Source organism: Gymnodraco acuticeps, unplaced genomic scaffold (assembly GCF_902827175.1).
Source record: "Gymnodraco acuticeps unplaced genomic scaffold, fGymAcu1.1, whole genome shotgun sequence".
Classification (NCBI taxonomy): Eukaryota; Metazoa; Chordata; class Actinopteri; order Perciformes; family Bathydraconidae; genus Gymnodraco; species Gymnodraco acuticeps.
This window is the reverse complement of record NW_022990198.1, coordinates 1,347,021-1,366,304: the sequence shown is the minus strand read 5'-3', so window position 1 is coordinate 1,366,304 and position 19,284 is coordinate 1,347,021. Positions and strand designations below refer to the sequence as shown.

The 19,284-nt window shown below is 41.2% G+C and overlaps 1 protein-coding gene across 11 annotated transcripts in view; it reads left to right on the top strand.

Annotated features, from left to right (window-relative positions):
- tanc2b (tetratricopeptide repeat, ankyrin repeat and coiled-coil containing 2b) overlaps positions 1-19,284 on the top strand; it is a 170,137-nt gene that overhangs the window by 31,263 nt on the left and 119,590 nt on the right. For 9 of the 11 annotated variants that reach the window (XM_034218062.1, XM_034218070.1, XM_034218077.1 and 6 more), the window contains one exon: positions 18,448-18,552. In XM_034218062.1, coding sequence (XP_034073953.1) covers positions 18,486-18,552 — 67 coding nt within the window. In that variant the 5' untranslated portion in view covers positions 18,448-18,485. Of the gene's footprint in view, positions 1-18,447; positions 18,553-19,284 lie in introns of those variants that run through there. The other 2 variants (XM_034218066.1, XM_034218063.1) reach the window with 1 other exon arrangement.

Below are 19,284 nucleotides of genomic sequence, written 5' to 3'. Positions count from 1 at the left end.
ACTAAGCGTTCAAGAACCTTAGCCAGAACTGATAATTTAGAGATTGGCCTATAGTTATTTAAAATAGTTGCCTCCCCTCCTTTTAGTAAAGGCAAGACATAAGCTGACTTCCATACTTTTGGAATTGCATTTGTGCTGAGGGAGAGGTTAAAAAGAGTAGTAAGAGGAAGAGCAATACAATCTGCAGCTATCTTTAAAAAGAAAGGTTCTACGTTGTCCGGGCCAGCCGGTTTCTTAGGATCTAGCTTAGATAAGGCTTCATGAACAACATTGACAGTAAAAGGAGTAAAACTGAAAGGGTTTTCCAGACCACATTGTTCAGAGTCACAGATTGGGGTGTTTACAGAAGCAGAGTTAGTCACAGAATCAAATAGAGAACCACAGGACATAAAATGCTCATTAAAGCAATTTAACATAGTGGCCCTGTCCGATATAGAGCCAGATGCTGTGGTAAGGCACGGAGGTAGCTCATTACGGATCTCACCGGTGGATATCGATTTTTATTGCTTTCCAAAATTTCCTAGGATTATTTAGGTTTTCTGTGGTAACTGACAAATAGTACTTCGACTTTGCACTTTTGACATTTGAAGTGAAGCTATTCCTTAGCTGCCTAAAACGCAGCCACTCTACCTCTGAGCCTGATTGCCTAGCCTTTGCCCAGGCCTTGTTTCTCTCATGAAGGAGACTAGACAGCTCAGCAGAAAACCAAGGATTGTCTCGTCCCTTTACTCTAAATTTACGCAGGGGTGCATGTCTATCAATGATCTCCATAAAACCAAGATAAAAATAAGACTATGCGGTTTCCACATCAGCACACAGATCGATTTTACCCCAATCAAAATCAAACAGATCATGCACAAAACCCTGCTCAACAAAATGTTTTTTGTCTCTCTTAATGATAATGCGAGGTTTAATCTTTTGGACCTTAGTGTCCCTAATTGTGGCTACAACACAGTGATCGCTCAGATCATTTGCAAATACTCCCACAGATGAATATTTATGGGGAACATTAGTTAAAATGAGATCAATTAGGGAGGATTTATTAGGGGACTTAATATTTGGGCGAGTAGGACTGTCAACAATCTGAGTAACATTCAAAGAGATACAAAGGTTTTTAAAATCCTCTGACACTGCAGTTAACCAGTCCCAGTTAAAATCTCCAAGTAGCACTATTTCCTTGTAATCTAGTTGTGATAAAAGATTAGCTAGTGAAGACAAGGAGTCTTTGACAGCTGAGGGGGGTCTGTAACAACTCACTACCATGACCTGTTGACCCTTTGCCACTTCTATATTTATGGCTAAAAATTCAAATTGCTTACTGATCGATTTGAGAACTAATGTGGTTACACTGAACTTATTCTTAACATAAATGGCAACGCCACCACCTTTATTAGGCCGGTCGGTACGATACACATTAAAACCATTTAAGGCAATGTCAGAGGCCAAAATAGATTTGTTTAGCCATGTTTCTGATAAGACAATGACGTCAGCGTCAGTCGATTTTGCCCAGATACGGACAAAATCTAGTTTACCTAACAAACTGCGCACATTCAAGTGGATGAAACCCAACCCAGACCTAGCTTTAAAATCAGCAGGAGTAGCGATCTGACTACTACTACTGGGCGGACCAGGGTTAGGTTGTACATTTCCTGACAGTAATAACAACAAAAAAACCAGGCATCTTTTCCTCTTAAACGACACAAATACATTGTCATCTAATTTAGAAACACCGGAAAAGTCTGCGAGAGTGTGATTAGAGCTTAAGAAGCAGTCCTGAAGAACCATCATCGCAGGAAAATAAAAAAGACAAACATATTTTGTCGAGCAGATTGACTGTGACAAGGCAACCGGTAATTGTTTGAGCAACACATCCGAACCTTTGCAGGGGATGCCCACTGCGGGTGGCAGAACAGACCTGAATCCAGTAGTCTTCTCAGAATGACTAGAGATCTTCTCATAGTCCAAAATAGTTAACAGGCACAGCAGAATCCCGATATGGGCCATTTTCCCAGACCAGCACACAGTATCCGCGATGTTCCTGGAGAAAAATCAGCACAGCAGCAAAGGACAGGCGAAAACAGCAGCGTGGAAGCGCTCCGGTCCCTCCGTGGTATCCCCGGGGTGAAAGCAGGCCTCTGCAACAGCAGAACCAGGACAAGTGGAAAGCAGGCCCCAGCGGTGGTAAAATCCTCCTCCGCACAGCAGCACACGCCCGGTGGAAGCAGGCCAAGCCCGAAGCGTGGATCCACTCCGTCTCTCCGCGACGACTCCGGGGTAAAAACCTCTCCAGTACAGCCGTATTCTACAGGTGGGAGCAGGCCTCCGTAGATCGCAGATCGCAGGCAGCAAACAGGTGGAGCCGCTCCGTCTCTTCGCGACGAGCAGGCCTCCGTAAATCGCAGATCGCATGCAGCAACAGGTGGAGCCGCTCCGTCTCTTCGCGACGTCTCCGGAGGAAAAACACCTCAGTACAGCCGCACTCGACAGGTGGGAGTAGGCCTCCACAGTTCGCAGACAACTAAAACTACTACTTGTATAAGCAGGGATAGCTAAAAGTTTGTAAGCAGGAGAGCTAGATGCTGCTAGATGCTAACAGATGCTAACAGATGCCAGATGCTAACAGGTAAGTGCGAGCCGGTAGAAATTGCGACTGCCTCCAATGACAGCGTAGGTGTGAATGATGTGATATTGTTCACTGACATAATAGCGTACTTTATTTTCTGGCAATTGACTTATCATTCCTTTGACAAACCATTTTTACTCTAGTCCAGTTCATAGATTGTAGATAGTGATTTAAATAGTGTTCATTACAGTTCAATCCTCACTAGGGATGCTCCGATCGATCGGCCGCCGATCGATCGGCCGCCGATCGGTATCGGCCGATACTCACTCTCTACCGATCGATCGGTGCTCTCTAAAAATGTCGATCGCGAGAGCCGATCGCATGACGTAAAATGATGGCGTAAAATACATGACACATTTCTCAGTGCGCGGCAAAACAAGCTCGCCAAAATGGCTTCACCAGTCTGGCAGTATTTTAAGGTGTCCGAAAAGGACAATAAAATAGCAGTATGCAACGTGTGTGAAGCAGAAATCCTGCAGCTCCACCCACTGTGACGGACCGGTGAGCAGAGCAACACACACACTAAGAGTTAGACCTAACACACTTAGCTATTTTATCTACCTCTGGAACAAGCTAAACTAGTTATAAATATATTTATTTTTCACTGTTGGGTCACTCATTACTGGATCAGTGAGCTGCATGAGACGGATAGGGACCGGCTGTCAGGAGAGGGGGAGAGGAAAAGAGAGCGCTTCCGCTCATTTCTCCCGTGTTATTATCCAAAGTTAATGTAAACTTGAATAATGTACTTCATTTGAATGTAATAATTATGTTGGTTGCTGTTTGTGGAAGCTTTAGAGTTGTAAACATTACTTAATGGAAGATCCCCATAGGCCCCGCCCACTCGATCGAATCGGCGATCGGTATCGGCCGATACTGATTCCGGTGATCGGCCCCAAAATTGGCGATTGGAGCATCCCTAATCCTCACTGTTCAAGGGAGAAGTTGGCATGATTCAGTTAAGAAATAATACCAAAAACAAGGAATAAATGCATACAAAAACGATATGGATGGTCACATGATAATAGTGATTAATCGATGATTTGTTTTAGTGGGCTAAGATTAATTTGAGTTCAGGCCTCTGGGATATTCACTCTGCCAAAGTTTACCACCTCGGTGACACACATGACTTCTAAAACCACCCATCACTGCTGACATACATGTGGTGGCCACTGCCAATTACTTTGTGAACTAAGTTCCTGGCAGGGGTCCATTATGAAGGCGTTTTCTCTTGGGCAGCATGCCTCTATAAAGTTCAGTAATGAAACCAAACCAGGAGCCGACAACGTCACTTCAGTTTCTTAAAGATTCACTTGGTTTGGGTAGGATTACTGTACAAAGTAACCTTGTAATGGGATCTTTGATAGACCAGTTTCACAGAATGTATTTGCCATCTATAAAAAGGGAACTGTGACAAATGACCACTGTCTATGTTTTTAAATGTCTGTTTGCAGTTGGGATATTAAATGTATTCAAGGTTAGGCTAAAATAAATGAAGCTAAAGCCCCCTCAATAGCAGTGCATTGCTTAGCTTCTGTACTACTACTGTGTGTTTCTGCAAACGAGGGGCATGCCGACTGCAATTTACGGTAGGTAATATACTGACTGTGGATAAGTACCTCATGCAATCCCTCTTCGAACATTGATCCCTTTAATTAAATATGCATGCTTGTGTATCAGTAGGTTTGGATTTTTCTCTTTTGTAATTCCGTCCAATCTTCACAATCCCTCCCAACGGCCTCACTATTTTTGCACTATTTACACTCAGTGTAGATAGTGTGTGTAAGGCTGACACATTCTATCTTAGGAGGGCAATAGCACCTAGCCTTTTTCTTTTGCTGACGCTGGCAGTGCCTGGCTCAGCCTGCTAATGTGGATGGCATAAGGCCTGACGGAAGGCAGACTCATCTGTCGGCTTGTGACCTTCAGCAAAAGGGGAAGGACTGGAGTTGACCCCGTATGTTTCTATCTACATAATATCTCAGCACCCTTCGCTGGCAGGTTCCTTTACCAAACACAGCAGAGAACTAACCTGTTTACCACTTAATCATCTTTTATCTGATTGGCAGGTTAAGATGTGCAAGGATTCACATCCATACAGACACGTCCTTTTTGAAAATGCATTGTGAATGCTGTTCTGCAGCTATCATCACACAGGAGAAGATTTAATATTCCTGTGAGGAATACACCGCCTTGTTTAAAAGACATGAATGAGGACCATGCAGAATGAACCTTGTGTGAATCATTAATATTCTCAACAGAGCCTCATCAGCACAACACTGTGGATTACTCATAACACAAGAGAAATAATTGCAATGTGACATGAAGTCATTTAATGAAATTAATTGATAGGTATCTTTCAATTAAAAAGCATTGCTGCTAAAGCGAAAAAAGCATGGATGATTGCCAATATCTGTTGGGAAAATGATCTTCATGCTCTCTCTTTTCCAAATGTCTTAAAAGCCCAGCTTGTGGTACCATGTAAGTGCAGGGTCTTAAAAAGTATTAAAAGTTGATCAATCAATGCAGCGAAAATGAAGGCTATTAAAAAGTATTAAAAGGCATTTTCCAAGGTATTATGTTGTAGCTTGTTTTCAATAAGTATATAAATAGTCCAAAGAGGTTGTATTCTAAAGTTTGCCTGAATGTAATCATTGCGTAGGTGTGTAGTGTGATTCTTTGTAGTTTATTTATGGCATCCCGTTGGGTTTGACGTCATCTGAACAGGACATCGCACGCGCACTGCTTGATAGCGCGCGAAGGTCCGTTTACGCCGGTTGTTAAACAACATCGTTATGGGGAAATGCAAGTTTGCGTCCAAATGGTTGGAAGATAAGGAGGAAGGACAATGTGAGGTAAAGTGTGTCGCCAATGTATCCGGTTAAAACTTGAAGTGGCGATGAGGTCTTAAAATGTATGGAAAGGGTCTTAAAAAAGGTATTAAAAGACTTCAGGATTCCTGCATATACCCTGTAAAGTGAAGCTCTATCCCTCTCTGCCTCGAGCCACATGATGGACACCTGGTGAGATGGATGGAATCAAACAGACATTTATTGGTGGTCATCAAATCACCATCAGAGGTCAGCAACCAGCTAACGTGCTAATTGGGTTTCCGTTTTCCGTGCTCCAGTCTGTGCTTTCAATCAAACGTCAGTCCAGCCTGACAGCAATATGGTGGTGGGCTGAACTGGAAGAGCAAGTAATTTAAGACGTTTTCTCTCCTTCGCCTGCCCACGCTCCCTTCTATCCTTTGTACCGTCTTCTCAGATTCAGAGTCACAAATAGCAACCCTGAAGGTATCATTGACCTTGTGAGGCACACTAATGTGCTCTTTTCTTTGCAGTATTGTATCGCCAGCTCTGAAATTAATATTGAGTCTGGAATCTGGCGGAGAGGAAGAAGAGTTTCTTAAGCTGCAAATGTACTTGTCACAAAACAAGAATGAAACAACCTATTTTTAGCAACAAATCTTAAGTTGGTTGTAGACCAAAATACTTTTTTGCTTTACGCAAGTAAGACTGATTCGAAAAAAAACCTGGAGAACAGCACATTCCTGGAAGCTGTCAGCGTTGTCTATTTTACCGTCATATTTATTCATTGACTGTCGAAAGGCATACACATCACAGACACAACGTGAGGATGAGATGAGGGAGATAAGAGGTGCTGCTAATTCACAGTGGACAATGAAGTTCTTCACAGAGTGAATTTCAACACGATGAAGGTACACATGGTAATACAGGACTGAAGCAATGCATAATGTATAAGGAAACAGAATCATCTCCATTTTCAGTCTGTGTGCCTCTGCCTATTTGAAACCATGCTTAAATCCTTACGCATTCTATTCACACACTTATTTCCCCAGACATGAACAGAACCGAGGAAGTTGCCAACAATCACTTTGACAAATGGACCTTTTTTTTCTGTCTTATTTATGAATCCACATTGAGGGCAGAAACTCATTTGCTCCGCGCCAACTGTCATTATAGGTAACCTTTTGACATACCTTAGCCTCCATCTATCTTTAACTCAGCCTGTGTGGATGGATGGCATTACCTTATTGATCGGTTCTGTTCTTGTCCTGCGGTTTTGAAACCATACGCACCCTCTGAATGTCTGATGACTCTACCTTTGGGATATGCTGTGTTCATGGAGTCCTTGTGGGTTGTTTCTTGACGTCACCGGCCCTATCTGTAAATGTCATAAATAGAAAGCATCAAAACATAATCTCTTGAAAAGACATTGGACCCTCAGTGTAATGTTTCTTCACCTTTACTTAAATGGCAGTCACAGTAGAGTATTTTTGTACTGGTGGTCTAACACAGTAGTGAATGGAAAGTGTAATACCAAGAGAAAGAGGCAAGATGTGAATGAGACAGGACATACAATCTTTGCTTGTCTTTTTGTCATGACAAACCATTTTTTCAAAAGGGTTTTCACTGTTACCCTATGTGCATTTATAGTTGAAACCTACTGCAGACGAGTTGCATCAGTGCAGCGCAACATCATTTATATAGCACTTTTCTATGTTTTAAGCTTTGCATCTATGTATGAAGCTTTGAATACAACTAACTTTAGCTGCAATTATCTTTACAGATGTTTGGAAATGGTCCCACACAGGTTGAATTTATTTTCAAATGAGGGCTTTTGTAACTCTTGCCCAGTCACGAAGGAAACCAAACCAGTAGCATCCCCTCGGCCTAACACCACTTAAAAGCCATGCTAAGCCTATCCACCACTCAGCTGCACTTGATACACAACAGCCCCAGGCAGGAAGTCCAACAGTCAATCTGGCTCTGCTTCTCAGACATACAAAGTTACTACAAGACTTCAACAGGCCTCCGGCTAAGTGTTCTGTGGTGGTGGTGGTGGTGGTAGTAGTAGTTTAAGGAACTGAACTGGTACGCACATATGTGTGTGAAATAAGAATGAGTGGGAGCATGTGCTAGTTGGTTATTTAGCGATTCACTTGAAGTGGCCAAATCAACCCAATTTAGGGATCATCTGAGGGCTAAGTTATGTTAGGCAGGCAGAACTGACGGCACAGAGGGAATGACTGGCGGTTACAATTCTGTTTGGATCAGCTTCAGTGTCAGCTGACACTGGATCCATGTGACAGCTGAGCCAGGACCAGATGTGTGTGGATGTTATGAGGAGTTATAACTCAGTTTAATTCAGAAGGAAGAAAAAGTATTCACACCACTCTTCTTTGACTACTCTCAATCACACTGGATGCATTTAGGATTATTGGACGCAAATCAACAAAATGTTAGGCATGCTTCATTCAAATGAGATTAAATGAAATAGGCAACAAGCAAAACAGAAGTAATGAAGATCTTAAACCTGGATTTTTTTTTTAAGGCTAAGCTAAATGATAAGGTAATTTAACAGGATCCAGTTTAGGTTCTATTGATATTGTGTTTTAGTTGTGCAGCTTAATTAGCCCTAACCATTTGACACAGCATGACCGGAGCTTAAGGGGCCCTTTTAAGTTCCTGAGCCGGGGGGCATATGCCTGCTTTGCCCTGTTTGTAATCCAGCCATGATGGAATTATCCGTGTCTTCTAGTCAACACATTCTAGGGGTACAGCAAACACAACAAAATAATCCAGGGTCTCTACTCTGGTGGGTTAAAACCCCTACAGCACCCCTCTGTCCCAAATAATAATATTTTAATAAATGAAAGAACAGATCCTGACCTTACTTTTAAATGTAAAGAGACCAGAAATAACATTCCCCCATGAGCAAACAGTGTGACAGTGGACAGGAAAAACAGGAAGAAACCTCATGCAGGAGGTGATGGCCATCTGCCTCCAATGGCTCCGTGGGAAAGAAGGGGGTGGGGATTTACAGAAACCTTTTTTTATGACCATCCTTTTTTGTTTGAAAAAAAGTGAGGATATTCACAATTATCCCGATCATGGAAATTCACCTTGATCAACAACCATGTTAGGTTGAAAAAAATGCGTTGTAGCTCTATTTCAAACTTAACTTCATATAAATCATTATTTGTTTACCCCGTAACCTTGTTGTCTCATGGAGTGAGATGACAGCTCATCAAATATGAGACTGCATCAAATGTCACAGTACACTAGAAAAGTCAATCCTACTGAAGTGAATATAAGACCAGCAGATGAAACAGGACCTCAGCCTATTTCATTCCAATAATTTAATTTCAGCGCCTGCCCAGCAAGAGACACCGGCTCATTTTTGAATGCCTCCATCTCGATGCAAATATGCACCTCTGCCAATGTCTATTACCTGCGTTAGTGTCCTTCTGCAGAATGACCTTCTCTCTTCATGTCATGACTCTATCTGCCCCTTTAAGCTGCCTGTCAAACATTGGACCATTCTTCTTCCTGGAGCTCTGCTCTATATGTATGATAGGGATCGGGGAGCGAGAGGCATACCAATGGGAGCCTCTGAGAGGATTTATGCAAAACAAAATGTTCTGTGTATTCTACAGCCTCGGTGATGGGCATGTCTGTGTCATATGTCAGCCACAACGATGAAAGGCTATTATTTAGATTAGGCTTTTATTTATCATTCCATTAATACAACTCCTGGCACCGCTGCTCAGACTGTCAGTGCAGATGGTGCAGCAGCACTTCCAAATGACCAGCAGGTGTAGCAGTGAGGTCTCTGCATGGAAAGATTGGAGAAGGGGAGTGGAGAGAAGCAGCAGTGCGACCTGTCATCAAACCATCCCTATCCCTATGCAATATAAAACACAGTGTTTTACCTTTCACATCATCACCTAGCTTAAATGGTCATCTTTCAAGAACGCTGGGAATATGCTGAGCAGCTACTTCCTCCTCCAGTATCTCCGTCTCTTTCTACCAGCTCTGTGGCGAAGCTTGGAAAGGTTTTACACTGACTGCTGCTCATACGAAAACCTTTGTGTTATTGTTCACAGCAGCAACCAAACGAGAGCGAGGCAGCATCAAAGTGGCACATTCACAACATATTAAAATCAGAGCCGAGCTGCTGCTGTTGTCACTTTGGTGACTGCAGGGGAAAGATTAATTAACCACTGACAAATGCCGAATTCCGCAATGTCTGCCAGTGAAAAGATTAACAAGAAGATACGCAATTGAACTTTCAAAAACTGTGGTCATTCATGCTCTGAGAAAATGCATTTATTTCTCGCCTCATTTACTTATTTTTTTTCACCTGCCTACAAGGCTCATAGTATTTCAATTCAATATTTGGTACTGCAAGAAACCCATTAAAAGAAACGAGGGAAAATAAATACAATTATGCCTTCCTTGGTTTGGATCCCTTTGACTCTGATAAAGGTTGACACGCTATTTCAGTCGCTTCTTTAGAGTAGTTCTGAAAAAGAGAGGGTGAGAGAAAGAGCTTTAAACTGGGCATATATTTGGGGAAGGAAATGTGTGCCAGTTGGCCTGTTTCGGAGGACTTCTGTTTCCCCACAGGGAGATGACAACCAAAGCACATTATAATTCACTTGGCTGTATGTGGGCCGTGTCGGTGACTTGAAGAACAAACACTTCAAGCCAAACTTTGCCTAAGCAGTGTAGACTTTAGGAGCCAGCAAGAAAGACATTTCTGCTAAGACCTTTACATTGTTGGCCCTGTAACTTGCACAGTCACATAAACTGCTTAGCCAAGCTTACAGCCAAGAAATGGAAATGTTCTATCTGATTGCACTCTTGGAAACCTGTCACCTTTGCTCTTGGGCATGGATCTCTTAAGCCCTATGGTTGCAGATGGTGTTCTTCCATTGTGACTAAATTACAGCTCATGTCATTGAGAGTAGATAAGTTACTGGTTTTCAATTGGGTTCGGTACACACAATCTGAGCAGTATTCAACGCTGTCGAGTTGCACAACATCAAATTGAACTTGGTTGCATTTTGGTGAATAACAATCAAATTGCTGTGCTTAAAGGGACACAATTCAGTCAATTTTACAGGTACTCAGCAACTCTGGCATTGTGTTTTAATCCCATTTGCAAAAAAACAAATGGTTTTAAGCAAAGGCCCCTTAGGCTCATGGGTATCGCAGTATTTTAGCGCCCCGATTTCCTTTTATACAAAGTTACTAATAATTTAAGTTCTCCTGTGTAGGTATATTAATGAAATAAAACAATGCTTTCAAATCGGGTCCTATTGTTGGAAGTTGCTTTTCACATAGCTCTCAAAATGTCAAAAGAATCAAATTAATACCGAATAAGACATTATAGTTGAAGCCGTTCCCATTCCTGGAAAAATTAAGCTTTTATATTTTGGCATGTGACACTACTCTTAGAGGGTGATTTGAACATACCTTGTGTTCCATGTAGAATTTATAATAAAAGGCTGATGAGCTGTAAGATAGCAATCTTGGCCACCCTGGGATCCAAACCTATCGCATCTTTGACGGATCGTACCCATATAAAGTGCGTCGTGATACAGATATCACCACCTTCCCCTGCAAAGCAATGAGTGCGGGGGCATTAATCTAGTTTTATAAATAATCTATCACGGGGCAGGAGTGAAACTTTGTTACCAGCTACCTTAAGTGGTTTCTGCATCGCCCTATGCAGCTCTCACCTTGTGAGCCACGGCCCTGACACTTCCCCTTATTGATATCAGTGTGATTTATGGAACTCCGCTCCCCTGGCCATCCTCAAACTGTGGATGGGCGTGTGATTTATCCCTGTCTGATGCTGTAGGGTGTCTACTGCCGGAGGAGGCTTCTACAAAACTAGCCTCAAGCGAGGGTCCTGTTTTTGAGTGAGAATATTTCCTCTGCAGCTGGTTTTTATTTTAATGAGGTCCAATTGCCACTATCTCCTCACCTCACTCTTCCTCCCTGAACCCTGAAAACAACAGTGTATCTGAACAAGTGGACAAAATCAATGGATCAGGGATGACTCAGCTTCAATGATACAGCAGTTTCAAGCTTCCCCTGGCACTCTTGTTATTTGATTAGGGTCTGACATTCATGTTTTCCAGTCAGACCGCCGGATTCAACTATAATTGCTCTAAGAAATGTGTGTCCCTCAGGGCTAGGTCCATTTGTCATTCTCACAACAGTTGATGCTTCATTGTGCAGTGGCTGCTGGGGGATTTTCAATGTCGTAACAGCGAAAATTGAGCTGTATTTCTTTCACGGGTGAGCCTCAATCACACATTTTAACACAGATTTCTATTATATTTTTAACATAATGCAAATACCAAACACGGCAATGTGATACATTACATTTAGCTGACGATTTAATTTAGGGTGCAGAATCTTGCCCAAGGACATTTTACATATTGACTGCAGGGGTCCGAGGTACGATCCCTGACCCCTGCAGTCAACATGTCAGAAGTATACGACCATCAACCTCCTGAGCCACAGCCGCCATGATACCTTGATTCTCAAAGGGTTAAAAAAGAAATCAAACAATTGGGATTTTTTTTTTTAACTAATAGGACCCCTCCAGCAATTCAAATGATTAGGTTCACACTACCAATATAGATATACAATTCAATACAATGACAGGTAGATTGCAGTTTTTTACAGTAGCCCTCTTCACTAGAGTCAGTGTTTATTTACTTATTATTAGGGCTGTCAGTCGATTAAAATATTTAATCGCGATTAATCGCATGATTGTCCATAGTTAATCGCGATTAATCGCACATTTTTTATCTGTTCTAAATGTACCTTAGAGGAATATTTTTCAAGTTTTTAATACTCTTATCAACATATGAGTGGACAAATATGCTTTATGCTAATGTTTATCATTTGAACAATGACAAATATTCTCATGAATATTAAACACAACAACCTCTGAACATTACAAATATTCACCTCAATTCAACCTGGAACCTCTCTCATACAATAATACAACACAAATGGTGTGTGTGTGTGTGTGATGGATCGTTGGAGCTATGTGCAACTCAAGGCATATGCTCGAACGGGAGCTGCCTGGACGCTGCAATCATGTTGCGCACTATCCGTGCTGAGTGTGCTGACTTTTCGTACAATGTCCCACTGTCTGGCTTCCTGCAGGAGCGGGGCTGTCAGCATCAGCTTGTAGATGGTATTTTAAACTCGATGCGCTCTGAAACTACGGGGCGGCCGAGGACAAAAAATACACATGCGTTAATCGCGTTAAAATAATTAGTGCCGTTAATTTTTTTTTTGTTTTAACGCGTTATTAACGCGTTAACTTGACAACCCTACTTATTATACATTTTAGCAAAATGAAATGAATCGTATTCAGAAATATGCTGTCTGAAAGATTACATTTGATTGGCAGGCTCTGAAAAATGTCCCTGGTGCCTCCATCTCTATTAAAACCCTCCGTCTGCTCTAACTTCCTTGTTAAAGGTAATCACAGTAATAGCACTCCCAGGGGAAAGCGTCCTCTCTAATTCTTTGATTGTGTCTGTGTGGCTTCCTCTCAGATGAGTTTTCATTTAGAGGCCAGGGGTAACATGAGATAAATCCTATTGGACGCCCTGCAACCCTGGCCTTTGCCATCGCTGGCCCCATTAAAGGATACTTTATTGATTGCAAATAAGCTTTGGGATTAATGGAGGGTCACGTTGGTCCTCAGACCAGACTCGGACTCAGAGGGACACGTCTGTGTCTGCCGCCAGATGGATTTATTTTATATTTTAAAATGAAGATAGGGCTTAGTGATTAAAAGTTAACTTCATTCTACAAGAGGGATTCAGTATGTGGAGACTTACAAGCTAATCCTCTAATATGCTCCATATAATGCGATGACAAAGCAGCAATTCTTAAAGCAAGGCTTAAAGCTAAACCTACATATTTAATAAAGCTAGTTATTTAATGTAGTTTTTTGCCTTTCACAAAGGTACAGTATCTGTCAGGGCTAAAAAGGAATATTTTGAAGTGTTAAAGTAATACATTTCCCACAAAATAACCATTTGTATTTGAATAACTCACCCGAGTAACCTTTATTTTGTATGCATGCTTCTATTGTAAACAAACAGACCAAAAGAGAAGAAAAACCTGATGATTTGAAATAAATGGTAGCCAACTTCCTACAACAGAAAACCATATAAATCTTTATTTTAATTTATTTCATTTTCAATTTCACTCATCCAGTCGTATGCATACTACTTCACAAAAAGATTCATTTTCAGTGAAGCCTTGCTGTTCAAAACACTTCTGTACAAACAGTCTCACGCTAGCACAGCTATATAATTCCAAGTTTTAAATAGTATGTTTTCAGTGAAAATTGCATGCGAGAATAACTAGGATTCAAGGTAACCCTGGGTGAGTAATTGAAACACAAATAGTCGTTTGGAGCGTGGAGTATTTCTTTTAATTCAGCCTCAGTGATGCTTAGAAATTAACCAAGCTGTGGCTATTTCATTTTTATCAGAACAAACAAGTGTGCTTTCGGGTGACCAGAGCAGATGAAAGTGTCTCATCATGCAGGGCCACTGAATATGCCTCTAAGTGGTTTTTAACACACTGGAGGAGCATTATACCCGAGCTGTAGAAGAGCCTGAGAAGGGCTGCATCCGCTTACGCACATTATCCATGAGAGCATGCTGCTTCTTGGCTTCCCTTCACAAAGGTTGGTACACAGGGTCAGAGAGAGTGGGAATGAGAGATGTGTATGCTTACACCCTCAGATGAAGCACTGCTTATACGCGAGTACATTTTAGTGCCCGTCTCTCTATGGCGACCTGCGAGTCTGTGCCTACTCAGTATCCTGTCCTCTACATTGATTGCCTCCTCTAGAAACCGACTGAAAAAGCTCTCCCTATTTTCTGCTCTGGCAGTTATTAAACCGCTACAGCCTCGCCTGGTTAGCTCAATGCTATACATATAGAAGCATATTTATCGGTCTCGACTGTAAAGTCCTCTGTATTTCATCCTAAGTCCTTTCAGCCGCTCGACGGAGAGCTGACATGCAGCTACAATATGCACCTACTGAGTCATGAGTTTTTAAGATTATGATTTAGTATTATAATCACAGAATGCCTTCTGGCCTGTGAGCTAACCAGACCAGACATAATAAGCTGCTCCGTGCTCATATTTTATGCTGAGGTGAAGTTGCGGTGAGTAGCACGGATACTCGCGTAGCTGGCCCTGCGCCGCTGGGGCTGTATCTCTGGAGATTAGCATGCCAAATAGATCTGACCCGTCGTCACCTTACACTCTCTCACCGCTGTCTACATCTTGTCATTGGAAGGCACATGATTCATACCAATGATTTGATTTCAGACAGAGGGAAGGGCTTGCGTGGTTGTATATCATATTAGCCCATCATATCACTGTATAACAAGGAAAACACAATCAGTTCATAAGCTATTGCGAATTAAAGGTTATTTTCACGCTTATTCTACTATGATGTCCATATCAAGTTAAGAAACATCAAGCCAGTGATTCTTACTGTTATTTATTTATTCCAGTATCATATGATCACTGTCAACAAGCATGGGATTTTAGGGCCCTGCTATCAGAGGAAAGCCAAGCAGCATACAAGTAGATAGATGGGTCAAATGTATTAATTGATACTCTTGCTTGGCTTTACAGATAACAAATACAATCAACATCATTTTGACAAGGTGTAACTAATTAAGTCAAATAGATCAATTACAAATAAAACTGAAATGATCTGTCTTGCCATACTCTTCCCTGTCCACCACGGCTCTTTTTGCTTATTGACAAAGGATTTCTTAATGAATATAAACAAGACTAAACCTAGCTCAGTCTACAGGTAGTAAGAGAGTCCCTCAGTCTCGGTATAAAAGAAAGCTTACACATATTCACGCCACAGAAAAAATAAATGCAAAACATTGTTGACTGCTGCTCTTGCTTTGGCCGGTTAGAACATTCTAACATTCCCTTTCTTTAACATCACATACAAACGAGTTTAAGAAAATCAGACACAGTATATTTATAAGTGTCGATATTTGTTTCTCTTCAATGTTCTTGTAATTTTATTTCAATCATTCACTTTGAACATATAATGGAGTTGTTAATCCAACATTAGCATCCAGGTGGAAATGAACCTTGAGCATTTGCATGATATTCCATCAGCACATGGTTAACGAGAGAGAAGCGGCCTTGATGCTGCTTTGTTCAGTGAGTAGACATTATTACATTTTCTTTCCTTTGTGACACGTAGCACTCACAATTACATCCCCTAAATTAGAGCTGTTCATTTTGTTTTGAGGGTGTATTTGCCTGAAGCATCAGTTAACTCAAACAATCATATCAGTTGCTGTTATCAGATGTATAGACAGCCCTGTGGAATACTCTCAGAGTGCTCTTTACTACAACTGCATCAGGATCTGAGCCAATAGTTACAGAGAGAAATGTCAGCCTTTCCTTGTGGATCCACTGGTTCACATCAGGGCTCATTTCTTATTTAGGGGAACCTGTCACAATGTCTGGGTGACACTACAGTACACTGCTTGTCAACTAGGTCAAAAAGATTCATATTTATTGTTTATTGTATTCGAGGAGTTGAGACATGTTTTTTATAAGCTGTGGAATAATAAGCCCTAGTGATACAAAGTGAACTGGATACATCCAAAGAAGAAAAAAAGAAAATGTCATAACCTTAAATTACATTGCTTTGTTATGGACATTTGCTGACACACCTATTAACTAGGGAAAGAAGTGCGAGAGTAACTGCTGTCAAATGTGTCTTTACTGTAGGTGCACATTGCCGCTCATACCCAAAAAAAGAAATACATTTTTTGTTAAAAGGGTGTCACATTGGAAAGAAAATAGTAATATTAGGAAATCATTTATGGCTATACCAATGAGTACATTCTCTGAAAAGTGTGCATGCTACACTAAAAAAGAATACTAACATATTAAGAGGAACATCTAAATGATCAGTGATTGGGAAATTGTTAGAATATCACAAACACAGCTGGAGTCATCTCCCAAAATGAGGTGATCTGAGGCTGGGTCTGCTCTCTTTTTGGAGGCTACAGTAGCTCCCCCTCAATTTTCACATTTGATATATCAAAATGTACTTCTCTTTCAGCTGTTTTTTTTTCCTCACTCTTGAACTAAACTCCAAATCGGCAATCTTTTTGAGATTTACTGTCTGGACAACTTCATTCTATAAACGCACCGTCAGACACCCACTCGTGTTAAAAAGGTCGTTGAGGTCTGGAGGTGTTGGGGGAGTGGAAGGTTTGACCTCATCTATTCTATCAGTTTAGGATAAGTGAAACCTACATTTCATGTCTTAAGCCTAGCGGTGGGACCAAGTCATTGATTTGCTAGTCCCAAATCTTTCCAGTTTTGCACTGTTCAACCCGCCTGTTTTAGATACTGCTTTTCGTTTCTTTGGAGAAACGTCCCAGTTTTTTTTCTGTAGTTTTGAATTTTTACACAACAAAATGATCTACAGTATGATTTTATACAACTGGTGCTCAGATACTTAAATGTTGGTTCTTCATGGTTCTCTCCTGCAACTTGATTGGTGGCTGTCCGATTAGTTCAATCAAAGCATGTTTGGGAAATGTAAGTGTTTGCTTGCTGGTAATCAATAGTGTTAAATGTAGTTGATTCAGAAATGAAGGGAAAATAATGTATGTGCGCCATTTCAAGGCCAAATGAAGTCGCCCGACAGTGACGTTAAATTCCAAGTCAGTTTGTCTTTTTTAAGTCTTTTACATTTGCCCAGTTTTGTCTTAAGTTACCAAATGTGGGACTCAAGTTAAAGTCTACTTAGCCTACCCCTACTAGTGTAATGTGGAGATACCATTTGTCTATTTGGGCTAATTTCTACCTAAAATGCTCAGGACACTTCTTGTTAAGAAGACACCAATGAATCATTACAACCAAAGATAAAAGTTTAATGTCTCAGTTTCATCCCATCTAACTATAATATCATGTGTTGCATCATGGTCATTGCCATCTCCCCAGTGTCTCTTGTAGTTTGAGTAGTTGTTATGATCCTGGAAGCCTTTTAGACCCCCACTCAAGGTCATGAGGGGATTGTGAAAAACATTAGTTAAGCTTGGGGGAGGGTGAGGGGGGAGGAGGGCTTTTGGAGAGCTTTTCCATGTCTTCGTCTTTGAGGGTTTTTTTTCTTTAATTGTTTGGGTCCAGAGCTAGCTTCTCAGCTGGAGCTTGTCTGTGGGGCTTTGCTGAGTCACTCCAATCTAATGGAGAACATCTGCTGCCATGCTTTTTACTACTCACAGCAGAGATATATGTGCCTGCCTGCGTGGGGGAGGGGGGTGGGGGGGAATTAGCGGGATAGAACAAGCTGCAGGCAGGAAATAAAGACAATGTTATGGTTTAAGGTGCTCTTATCTGTCGGCATTGTCACGGCTTCTTTGTACTGGAACCCCATCCTCCACTGCCTGTACTTTGATGATACTGTACAGTACATAGCTTTTGTTATCTGTGCCAAACTTCTGTTCTTTTTTATTGGATATTATGGCCTTGACCTTCTTAAGTAGAAGCATATTTTCTCCTCACTTTTATAAGTTGCAATATGTTACCAGATACATTGTTAAAGCTAATACTTGTAAAACAATACACTGCATCGATTCTTTTTGACAACTTGAAATATCAGAATTCAAAGAAATAAAATGAACTGATTAATACCTTTTTATTTTAGTCAAGGTTTTGATGTCCTTTAATCTTTTATATATAGAGTAGATTGACAATGAAATGATCAACCAAACATTATGTTTTTTCGTTGGTAGGAAGAAGTTGTTAGTAAATTGGTTATTTCTTGTATTGTGCATAGTTTTCTTGTATCTAATATCTCTAATAAAGTCGGAATTCTATTGTAACTAATATCAGTTTTAGCTCACAGTAGACAGTCGATGAAATATTAATGTTGACTGTCTTTTCTTTTCCCAACAGATCTTTCTGTAGTGTAGTCCAGGGCATCTGCTGCAGTCATGTTTAGGAACAGCTTGAAGATGTTGCTGACAGGAGGGAAGGCCAACCGCAAGAGTCGCAGCAGCGGTGAGTCTCTCTTCTGATGCCAGCCACAAACCGTGTCATCTGCCTGTCAGCGTGCAGGTGTTCACTAGTTCTGGGTGTATTTTTAGGAAGGAGGAACATGCAGCTTTCAGAAGCGGAAAAGTATTTTGGTTCTTAATGACTAATCTATGACTACTGAAGACCCCTTTTTTTTACCAAAAATAGATCCAAACCAACTCATCAGTTGTGATGCTTGAAAAGCTTTACTTCCTGTTGGGACTCAAAATATGGCTTTATGATGCAATGTCTTGCTAAACTGTGAAGATTTGAACTGTATCTCATATCGCATACTTCTGCACCTACGTTTGCTGTTTTGAGTGCTCGAGTGCAACCCAATGGGAAGTATGGCAAAATGCAGTGCACTATCAGTTGCCGGATGATGCACTCATAATTGTCAACAAGTTGAGTGAGGAATGCTGGACGTTCCTCTTACACGCCCGCCTACGATTGCAGTTGCTTCTGTGAATACAGCACTATACAAATACAAATGTTTTTTTCCACAATTTAAGTAACATACCGCTATACTGGTGTCAAAATAGGGCCTATGCACAGAATGCAGCTATTCAATGAGAGTTCCCGTTAGCCGGTAATTACCGGACTATGACCGGTAAAATATGCTGAAAACCGGCAAATCTAAATCTCTTCGGTCAAAGTGTTCGGTCAAAATAATTTCCCCTTAGCGCAATACCGCATCAGTTGTGCCACTTATGTGAG